An 11,481-nucleotide genomic window follows, 5' to 3' on the forward strand; every position below is an offset into this window, starting at 1 on the left:
TCCGCACTATACAGCTTCTGTCACTAGTAACGCCAGACCATCAGCCACCTAGGAAGCTGTCGAGCCTCGGTGAGGCTTCAGAGAAAGGCGCCTGTGCACTAAGCCCCCGCATTCAGGCTGTCTGATTCCAGCAACGGCTCAAAATTCCTGCTCAAACTGTCCGGAAGCGTGTCTTGAGCCTTCAGGCACGTGAGCGAAGCCACCGAGCGGGTCAACCCGCCGCGATGCGAGCATCTACTCAGAGGCGCCTCGGCCACGCGCTCCGCTCACAGAAAGCCACCGGCTTCCCAGCGCGGTCCCCCCGCAAGCTGCTGCCCGGGGCTGTGAACGACGGCTGCAAGAACGGCTCAGGGCAGCAGCGGAGCCACCACCGACACCTTGCTCCCTCCGGCGAGGACGAGCCGGGAGGCCCGCGCAGGCACACCCGGCTCGGGGCGGGGCCGAGCGGGGGGCGGGCCGCGGCGCTGCCGCCGAGCCCCGTAGCGGGGCCGGGCGTTGCTGCTGCCGGAGCCGAGCCTCCTCCCCCTCCGCTGCGAGCGGCGCCCGGGCTGCCACATCGGCACCGCCGCTCCAAGAACGCGTTTCGGGGAGCGGAGCGGGAGCCCAGCGCGCCGGGAGATGGAGCTCCGCTGCTGTCGCCGCTGCCGCCCCCCGGGACTCGCGCTCCGCCAGGGCCGCCACTGCCGGGACGGAGAGCGCGGCGCCGCCGCTGCTGTCTAACGCTGAGGAGGGAGGCAGCGCGGAGGCCGCCGCGGACCGTCCGCCCGCTGGGCCCGCGCGGCGGCGGCGGCGAAGCGCGGCCCCCTCCTCCCCACCCGCCCCGCTGCCGCTTCCCCGCCCCCGCCCGGCCCTCGGCTGGGCTCCGCCGCCGGCAGCCGGGCCATGGCGGGGCGATGAGGGAGCAGCCGCCCCTGCCCGCAGGCTGCGTGCGGAGGCGGGGAGCGACGGGGCTGGGCGGGTCCGCAGCGCTAGCGCTGGGCGGCGGGGCGGGGGCATGTGGGGCGCGGGGGCCGCGGCGCTGCAGCTCTTCTCCCGGGCCGTGAAGCAGGCGGCGGCGCAGGGGGCCCGGCAGGACCTGGGACGCTGGCTGTCCCGAGCCGCAGGGACGGCGGCAGGAGGCGGCGGGGGCACCGTCGGCTTCGTCCCGGCGGAGGCGGCGGGGGGCGAGGGGCTGCTGCTGGGGCCATACGCGGAGCAGGGCGGGCTGCCGCCAGCGGAGCTGCTGCTTTGCCAGCTGCCCGAGGCGGGCGGCGGCGGGTCCGGGCTGGCCGAGGCCCGGGGCTGGCGCTGCTCCTGCTGCCTCCTGGGCACCTGCTGGTGCAAGAGCTGCCTCAGCGTGTGCGTCCTGGCAGCCCTCTGCTTCGCATCGCTGGCCCTGGTGCGCCAGTACGTGCGGGACCTCGTGCTCTGGGCCGAGAGCCTGGACAGCCTGGCCGGTGTGCTGCTCTTCACCGTGGGCTTTATCATCGTGTCCTTCCCCTGCGGCTGGGGCTACATCCTGCTCAACGTGGCCGCCAGCTGCCTCTACGGCTTCTGGCTGGGCATGGGACTGATGGTGCTCGGCGTCCTCGTGGGCACCTTTGTCGCCCATGTGGCCTGCAAGCGGCTGTTGGCCCACTGGGCGCGGGCCAGGATCCAGGGCAGCGAGACACTCAGTGCCATCGTCCGTGTCGTGGAGGGCGGCAGTGGCCTCAAGGTGGTGGCTCTGGCACGGCTGACGCCGATCCCCTTTGGGCTGCAGAATGCCGTCTTTGCGGTGAGTTCCCGTGTGGCCAAGGAGGAAGGTCTGGCTGGAAGGATGGCTTGCAGCATAGTGGCCGGTGTCACTGGTGGAGGTTGCCTCCTTTCCCGGGAAGAAACCTTGGTTTCTTCTAACAGCAGTAAAAGTAATCCCCCCTTGCCTGCTTTTGCTGGTGGCTCTACTGTGCTTGTGCAGGTTTTCAAGGTGCCTTGTTCGGTGGCATTGTGTTAGAGCTGCTCTCTAGCTTTCAAGACTGTATTCTGATGTTGGAAAGAAGCACCAATGTGCTGGTTAGCAAAATCTGTGGAGAACACAACAGTTTTAAAGTGCCTGTGTTTTTAAAGTGAGTGGAATGGGAGGAAAAGTATTTTTAAGCGGTCTTGCCAGATCTCTCTAAACTACTTCATGTAAGTAATTACATTGGAAAGAAAGAAATTGACAAAGTTTCTACTCAGTTTGGTTGGTGTTTGTAGCATACATCTGGCAAATCCATACAGGGTAGGTCCATGCACATGAGAGAGGCTGCGTATCTTGGGCAAGCAGCAAGATGTAGCCTCAGAGCTGAAGAGACTGTACACCGCAGTGGTATTGAAAGTTAGTTTAAATTTGAGTTTGAAAGGGGGTTAGTCTTGCTTTTCTTTCTGCTTTTAGATGAGGATTGGTGTGTTCTTTAAGAGTAGTCATGTAAATTTTATAAACTTATTCTCTTTGGTCATCTTAAAGGAGAAAGTAAAGAAGAGCATGGAGGGTCCCCTTTTTGTGTACCATCATGCTGATGATGACAATTTCAGACCCTCATCTCTTCCTAAGTGCTTTGTCTGAAGGTTTTGTTTTCGGCTGTGTGTTACGCCTCAGTTGTGTCTGCTAAGTCTGTGAAATCAAAACAAAGCAAACCAGATGGTGAAATATTTTAAACGTTTAACAGTAACTTGTATGTTCTTCAGTGTAAGAGATCCTCTTAAAAAGTGGTTTGGTCTGCCACTTTGTTACAGCACACTTTCCTTCCCCCCTTCTGCAGTCCTGGTCCTGTACCCTTCTGAAGTGCTTGCTTAATTCTGACAAAATCATCTGATTGAAATGAATAGATCACTGAATACCAAATTTTTTATTTAAGAAAAAATCCACACAATTTTTAGGGGTTAACGCCCACATCAGATATTTAAAATTGCTATGTATAAAGCTATGTATGCTGAGGCATTTGTCTCAAGAGCTGCAATCTCTCTCCATAAAAGCTGTAGCAACTTATAATTTCTTTTTAAGCAGGTGCTTTAACTGTTTCCTTGTAATGATTGAGAAGAACCTCGACTGTTTTATTCATTTACCTATATTACTGCAGGACTGAGGAAGCTTAGACCCGTGCAGCTGGGAGCAGAGTCCCCCCGGAGCCCAAGCTCCTGGTGTTGCAGTTGAAGCTTCTGCTGTAGTGTGACCCTCCTAAAGTGGGGAGAGCTGTTGTGCTTCAGTTGTTCACAGCTTCTGGGTGTCACTCGAAGTAGTCAGCAGATGTTGTAGAGTAGTATTGGATCTCAAGAACTGACTGGAGAATTACTGGGTTAAAAAGATTTCCTTCCTGGCAAACCATTTGGTTGGAAACACAATTGAGCAGAGAATTCAGGCCAGTGCAATATTAAAATGATGCTGTAAGTCAGCATTTTGTATTCTCTAAGTGCTGGAAACTAAATAATTTTCTTTCCAGGGGGAAGGTTTCAGTGTTAAAATAACAGATAGGAAATCAGATGAAACCAGATCCTTGATATGCCAAGTAACTTGGATATTGCCTGCTAAAGTTAGTTTGGGTTACATGTATTACCCGGATTTACTACTTCACAGCATAGTCAAATAAAGCACAGTGTGTTCAAATTTTAACTGAGAACACTTAATATAAACTGCTAGATTACTGAAAAATAAAGATGTTGCATGCAAATCTGGGAATTCAGGGCAGTTTCTCGCCATGAGTCAAGTTTAAACTACGTATATAATACAAAATTCTACCTACATAGGTCAAGCTGTTAATTTCTTTGAAATCTGATTTATTTGAAAACTTAATGCTTTATTTAAGTTAAAAATACAAGGGGGTTTGAGGTGCCCTAGCCATCTGTTCATTCCCCATCCTAGCAACTTCAGCAATGGTTTTGGAAAGGATTGCTCTTAATAGTGGAGAACAGTGAACTTAAGAAAACCTATTCATTTTTAATTTTCAAGCAGTCTGTTTTGTGCATGTTTTCTGGGTGCATATGTATAAGTAAACAGGAGATACTGAGAATGCTTAAATGAGAGGGAAGGGAGGAAGTGACACGTGAAGTTGAGGGCAAGGCATAACCTTGATGTGAGAGTGGTCATCTGCAGGGCTGGAATTAATTAATGGATTTCCACAAGCACTTGTTCAGTGGTGTGTACCACCTGCTGAGGGGTTTGGGGAGGTTGAGTTGACAGGGAGTGTTCCTTAGTCTTTCACCAGCCAGACATGAGCATCTTGCTTCATAAGTTCATTCTGCTGCTTTTTGGGAAAGTGCTGATAGTAGGAGCAGTGGGGTAATGCATTTGCTTGCCTTTATGAAGACCTAGAAACTTGTTAACTGAAAGCGTGTTTGTATTTCTCTTTGAGTGGGTTTTGCTTAATTGTTGCTCCTGTGATGCCAGGTTGGCCTCGGCTGCTGGGGTGGGCTGATAGCTGTTACTGGAGCGTTTGCTCACTCGCAGCCCTCTTCCCTTGGCAACTGAGTGTTTTGAAGGCAGGTCTGTAAGGAGCCCTGGTATGCAGGTTATCACCTCCTTCCTATTAGTAGGTCCCTAGAGTGAGGTTTGTGCAAACTGATTATTTGTAGTGCCAGCTGTAAGTTAGATCAGAATTCATCTTTATTTTTTTTTTCCTCTTTGAGAGGAATATCACATGTATGAAATAATCTGGCTAAAAAAAATCTTGAGCGTCCAAGTGGACATCTCTGGTTCCAGAAATGCACAGAGTGAAATCAGACGTGAAGAAATGGTACCTGCTTTGCAGGAACAGGCAGGCTGCTTACTCTGCTTGTTGGAAGGTTGATAGCTATTTTTTGGTTTTGTTTTTTATTTGATACCTGGTGGCAGTGTTCTGGGTTTTGTTCTTTCCCCCCTCCTCACCCCCGGAGAAAATCAAGAGCATCAACATTGTCCTTTGCTCTCGGTTGCTAAGCCTACCAGATCTGAAACACAGGGATTTGTGAGTTGAGGGGAGAGAAATCTAGTGCAATCACTAAAGGCATGTGAAACCCCCAACAAAGTCCTGACACATGCATTTATTCTTTGCTAGTACTGAACCAAAGTTGTGAGCTGCAAAGAATACACAAAAATTCTACTGGACAAAGCCTGTGCAAGGCTTAGTGGGAGATTTTCTGGCTAATGATCTTGTTACCAGAGCAGTTAGGTAGTTCTTAATTTCATGTAAATATGTTAGTATGGCCCATAACACAGTTATATCCATGCTTGCTTTGGGATTTCACTGTTAATGTGTGCTATCTTGAACTTTTGCTAGAAATGGAGTTCTGGTAGCTTCTGTTTGGCAGAAGGTGTGTTTGTCTGGCCACACAGACCCCGGTCTATCAGGTTTATAGAACAGGTAAAGTTCATAAAAGGAAAGACATGGAAAGCTGTAAGTTCTATTGCAGATTTCTCTGCTTTCTTAGGTAGGGCCACTTGTCCACCTCTTGTGCATCCTGGGAGAAGGAATATCAGTGTAGGTCTAAGCCTTGCAAACCATGGTTTAAAAGGGCACGTGCAAAATTCCACCCCCCTTTCCCTAGCTTTCATTTTAATGGAAGCACAGGTTGCAGTTCAGTGTGTTCATTGGCAGCCTCTCCTTTGTTTGGAAACAGTCTCTCTCATGGCTCAGGAGGTCCAGTTGCTTCAGGGCAAATCCAGGTGTGCACATGTGTTGCTCTGCAACCAAAGTGTCCTTAATATGTGTACAGAAATGAGAGAGGTGGCTGGGAGTGTTAGAACAACCTGTGGGAAGTTTCCCAGTTCCATTAGATGGTAATGACAATGCCTTAGCAAATCTTGCCTCAGCATTAGTATTTCAGAGACTTTTAATAGCAGCTCCTTCATTCCCTTGGTAATATGGTAAATTTTGGTTGTGCATTCTTACTGCATGGCCCAGATTACTATTATGTTCAGGGGGAAGAAAAAAAGTTTCAAAGCATTGGTCAAATGTGAAATTCTGACATAATTGGAGAGGGACTTTTTACAAGGGCGTGTAGGGATAGGACAAAGTGTAATGGCTTTAATCTTAAGGAGGATAGATTTAGATTAGATGTGAGGAAGAAATTCTTTACTGTGAGGGTGGTGAGGCACTGGAACCAGGTTGCCCAGAAAAGGTGTGGATGCCCCATCCCTGGCAGTGTTCAAGGCCGGGTTGGACGGGGCTTTGTGTAGCCTGGTCTAAGTGTAAGGTGTCCCTGCCCATGGCAGGGGGTTGGAACTAGAAGATCTTTAAGGTCTAACCATTCTATGATTCTGTGAGTTATGTAGCGCTTTTTCATTATAAACCTAAATTAATCCTGTGTAGAGAGGAACTGTATTATTTGTAGTGCTGGTATATATTTCAGTCTGTGGGAAGAATAATTTACAGCGTGAAGTTTTGATTCGAGTTATTGGATCTTGTTCCAGTGAATCAATCTTCATGCTTCATTGCATTTGCCTCCTCCATTGCCCTTCCTTCCTCCCAAAAACTTTCCACTGATTGTGCTTAGAGCTCTGAGAATTCAGCACTGTGACTTTCATAGTAACCAAAGTTTATTTTGAGAATAGCATGATGAAATGAGTAACTTTGCTGCTATTCTCTTGTCTTCGACATTGTACAGAACTGTCAAGGTCAATAATTTCCATGTAGGCTCCCAGTGTTAGGGGCTGTTCTTAATTAGAACTTGTTTTATGACTATGTGATCAACTGAATTGTCTGGAAAATTCCTTAGGCTGCTTATTTGAGAATCACCCTTTTTGTACTAATTTTTAACCCATAGTTTCCTCCTGTTTCTATTTTTCTTGAGTAAATATAATTTGGCCTCTTGGCTCTTTCATTTAATATTTCCCAATGGCTGCTGATACTAATTTAGCTACTGTGTATTTTATTCCCATATAAACTGTCCTCATATTGACTCAGAAGAGAAATTTCAGCAAAGAGAGGAAGTTTCTTGAAGTATTATTAGTGTTTTTTCCAGATAAATTAACAAAAGCTGTAACCGTGTGCTATTTTGTTCACTAATGAAAGTGTGAGGTAAAATATCTTGGGCAGAGATTCTTAATGATACCCGTATATCTCAGTGCAGATAGAGATCACTGGTAGATATATATATCTTAATGAGCTGTATAACTTCCTTTGCAGAGGCAAATTGTATCTGCCGTTCTGTTTACCTAGATCATTTAATACAACGACATTTTAAACCCTTGCCTCTTACCAGTTGCCATACATGTAAAACGCAAAGCAAATAGATTTTTGCTTTAGACCTTCACATTTGATAAAGTAATTTCTTCCCGCAAGCAAATTCTCATAAATTGTAGGGCTCTGTTCACCATGAAGAAATAAACATCTTCAATGAACAGTGTAATTGCATCCTTAGTCAATGACTTCTGCACGAAGATGTTGCGTAAAGTAAGGTGAAATGAAATAAAACCTAAGAACTTTTAAAAGGCCAGATGAAAACTATCCGTATACTGTTTTTCATTCACACACAGTGGAAACTTTCAGTGAAGGAATGTAAGAAATTCTTTCATTATTTTGCACAGGAGTGGCAGTCTGGTTGTTTGTGCACGTAGACTGTGTTGGAACTGTGCTCCATTTCTTATGCTCTCTTTTACTCAGATTACAGATTTGTCACTACCCAACTACCTGATGGCTTCCTCAGTTGGACTGCTTCCTACTCAGCTCCTGAACTCGTACTTGGGCACTACCTTGCGCACCATGGAGGATGTGATTGCAGAGCAAAGTGTTAGTGGCTATTTTATATTCAGTTTACAGGTAAGTTAAAAGAATAACTTTCATAGACTTTGGTAACAGTAATGTCAGTCTCTTTATGACTCCTTGGGTAAGCAGTTACTCTTGGAAACAGTCATCTTTTTGAGTTTATTTCTATATCCCCCTGATTTCTTGCCCATCTACTGTACCAGTGGGATTCAAGGCAGAATTTTTCTTCTGGAGACAGTAGACAAGTTTCCTTGCTGTAGCTTTGTCTCTTCAAGTCATTCAATCTCTGCTTTGGAAACTGAATGCCCATAGGAATGTGTGAGACAGAGAGGGATTTGTCTTTCACGTTGTACAGCTTCAAGTAAAAGGGGGGTGGGTTGCAGTAGGTTTTAGGGGAATGCGTGTCTTGGGGGTTAAGAGCTGTTCTCTGTTGGCATAACAGATCCTTAGTCTGAGATAACTGACCTTGCACAGACTGAGCCAAGCGAGTATGGCGTGTGGTATTGAAAAGTAGCAGATTTTAAAAAGTGTTTCATTTATAACTGTTATTGGTATTTTCAGTAGATTGTGTAAAACTGAGCTGACATTTCTTTTTTCCCAGGCTTATTGACTGCTAGATACCCAGAGATACTGGTTTCCAGTGTACTGTTTTCTTTTGATTTTGTTGTGTTAGCAAAGTTTAATTCTCTCATACCTCACATGGCACAAAGCAGAACTTACTCAGTGTTCTCTTTTCTGCCACAGTTTTGTCAAGTTCTCTTCTTTTGCCCTCTGTGGTGGTAATCTGCTGAATTTCAGTTGTGTCAGATCACCACTACACAAAAGCCCATGTGCCACCAGCTGTGAAGCAGCGTATTCAGGGTGCATAGACCCAGCACCTATGCAGTGTTCACTGTCAGCACTGAACACTCACAATTTTGCATAGATATTCAGGATTGAAAGTGGTGTAGAAGTAATATTTTCCTAATGCCAAGATCAGAATATCCTGATTTTTCAAGTGAGTAATTTCATGAGAAGTGTATAGTACCTTTACAGAAGCTTAGCTGAGGAAATAATTTGTCAGTAAATCTTTGGGGTAAGCCTTAAGTCTGAGACCATTACAAGCATAGAGGTCATGAGTATTTCAGAACCAGATTATATATTAAAACCTCCTCTGACAGCGTCAATACTTCAGGGTGTGTTTGACTGGCAGTTATTGTGGTTTGCAGACTTTGATACTGCAGTCATTTATCTTCCTCGGTTTTCACGGTTGTAAAGCTGATGTTAAACAATGCTAAGTTATAAAACTAACTCTAGGAGGACCATTTTAATACTCCTTCCCTCACAACTTTTGTGTTCTTAAGTGGAACATTTAATTTATAGGCTTCATAGAACAGGGTTGTGAGTATTAAAAATGCCTTTTTAAATGTGGGATAAATAGATCAAAGAGAAAATAAATGGTTACTTGATCAGCTTTCATTTTAGTTGTGAAATGTTATTTCCGGGCTAGTAGACTAGATCTGTAGAGTAGATATGCTAACAACTAGCATATCAGAACATAGCCATTATGTCATCATTATTCATCTACAGAACTAGGCTACTGGTAGTAATGTTTCTAAAACCAGTAAAATTTAAATATTTGGGTAAGCTTTTAGAATAGGATTTTTCCTATGTATTCAGAATTTCATGTCCATAGTCGTCTTTTGACTCTTACATTGGCCAGCTTTTGAACTGTATATATAATTTGAATTTGTGAGAAACATCTTTTTCACCACAAGGATAGGAGAGGTGGTGAAACCTCTGTCCTTGGAAGTTTTCAACACCTGACTGGACAAAAGTGCTGAGCAACCTGGTCTGATCTTCCAGCCAACCCTGCTCTGAGTTGTGCTTCTGACATTCTCCTCTGACTGTACTTGTCAGTCATCTTACTTGGGGATATTCTAGCATCTTTTATGCCATGCCAGCAGATGTTTTAAGTGATAGTCCTCACAGAAAACAGCCCTACCAATTAATAGTGAAGTTCAGATGCTGAACTCAAAACTTTAGGTTCTGTTGTGAACAATATAATGTTTTTCCAGAGTTTTTTGGGTGGTGGTTTTTGGGGTTTTGTTACTTTGTTTTTTGGTTGTTGGTTTTTTTGGGGGGTTTTTTTTTGGGTTTTTTTTTTTTTCCTTTTTTTGGTTTCTCTTTAAAGTTGAAGATTCTAGCTGGTTTCATAAAATGTTCTTTAAAAAGTCAGAGGAATTTACTTCTTTCAAAGGCACTCTCACTATGAGACAGCTTGATTTTTATTTGAAGACTTTATTTTTTTTTTTTTTTTTTAAGGAGGATCTCATTTGAAAACTTAACTGGTGTTTTATTGAAACCAAAGGCCTCCTCTGGAGAGTGCAGTGCATGCTGCTGTCACTGAATGAGTAATTTCTAAGCAAAAATTGTCCAGGTTTATTCCTGGTACTTCTTGTGGTGGAAGTTTAAAATTCTTAGTAGTAAAATAAAGAGCAAAAACCTGAACTAAACCCTAGTTTTGGATAATATTTCCTGCTTAAAACAAACAAACAAAACTCACACCACCAACATCCAGTCCCCCTCCCTGAGCCATCCTCCAGAAAACAAGTTCTTCCCATACGGACTGCTGTAAGTTGCTCAGTCCTGTTTCGTCGTGATAGCCGAGAAGCACAGTGATGCTGCTGCTCTCTGCCTTCTTCCACACCAGAGGGGCAGGGACAAGAAGTTTTATTTCCTTTGGTCTGCATCATCCCCTGTCTGCTATTTTGCAAGTTGCAGTTGCCCAGTACAATTTCAACCTATTATTCACTTGGTACATGGGAAAAGAGCCCTTTTGACTGACAGAAATACACCATGTTGTTTCTTTGTGAAAGTATTTTCGCCAAGAGAGAAAGTGAAAGGATTGGTTTTTAACAAGTATTTGGATGTCAGTGGAAAGAAAGAAAATATATTTTCAATTTATATCAATATTTAAGGTCTAGGTAATGTCTGTGTTTTGATATGCTGTTATGTTGTTAGCATATGTAGGTTTAGAACCGCTTATTGGTCAAGTTAATTTCCCATCTGATATCTTGCCTGTGAAGCATGGAGCCAACAGATGCCTCCATGAATGTTTGCATTGGTGACTTTTTGGTTTGTTCAGAACAGTTTGTTTGTATTCATGCTTACGGTTTATATAGCCTACAACACTCTTTCTTGTTTTGTTGCAGATTGTCATAAGCATAGGACTCACGTTTTATGTCGTTCACCGAGCTCAAGTGGAACTGAATGCAGCTATTGTAGCGTGTGAAATAGAAATGAAGACATCACTTGCTAAAGACAGTCAACCAAGCATCAGTGGTTCAACCACATACTGCAACAAAAGGACAGTAGCATTCTCTGGAGGAGGTGTCAATATTGTGTGATTTCAAGTATTAATAAAGTAAGGTTTTGTGAACCTAAGCTATTGCCTAGAAATACCTATGGACAATTCAACTAGTTTAAAAAAAAAAAAAAAAGAATTTACCAGTGGTTACAGGTTGTACTGTGGCACAAACCAACCGACCAGCTCTTCAGTTGCACATGGGGTGACTTCTAGCAAGGAAAGAGATGGCAAAGTAATTAAGATGTAAATGCAAATTTGGCTGCACCTTTGGTCATTTATTATGCCTGTCATGGCCTGTAGTCTGCACTTTAGGTTTTTTTTCCTTTGCTCCTATAAACTGAAAAATGCTTCTATAAACTGAGAAAAGTAGCACAGAGGTAAATATTTTTCTGCTTAGCATTATTTATAAGGCTGAATAATTATATGCAGTAGAATTTTATTACTGATAAAGATGAA

At 44.7% G+C, this 11,481-nt stretch overlaps 1 protein-coding gene across 1 annotated transcript; it reads left to right on the forward strand.

Moving 5' to 3' along the window:
• Positions 1-467: 467 nt before the first annotated feature.
• Positions 468-11,203, forward strand: TMEM64 (transmembrane protein 64). The gene is made up of 3 exons (XM_030504471.1): positions 468-1,756; positions 7,575-7,730; positions 10,871-11,203. The coding sequence occupies exons 1-3, from the start codon at positions 995-997 to the stop codon at positions 11,063-11,065; spliced, it is 1,113 nt and encodes a 370-aa protein (XP_030360331.1). The 5' UTR covers positions 468-994; the 3' UTR covers positions 11,066-11,203.
• Positions 11,204-11,481: the final 278 nt, after the last annotated feature.

This window comes from Strigops habroptila, chromosome 1, assembly GCF_004027225.2.
Source record: "Strigops habroptila isolate Jane chromosome 1, bStrHab1.2.pri, whole genome shotgun sequence".
NCBI classification, from domain to species: Eukaryota; Metazoa; Chordata; class Aves; order Psittaciformes; family Psittacidae; genus Strigops; species Strigops habroptila.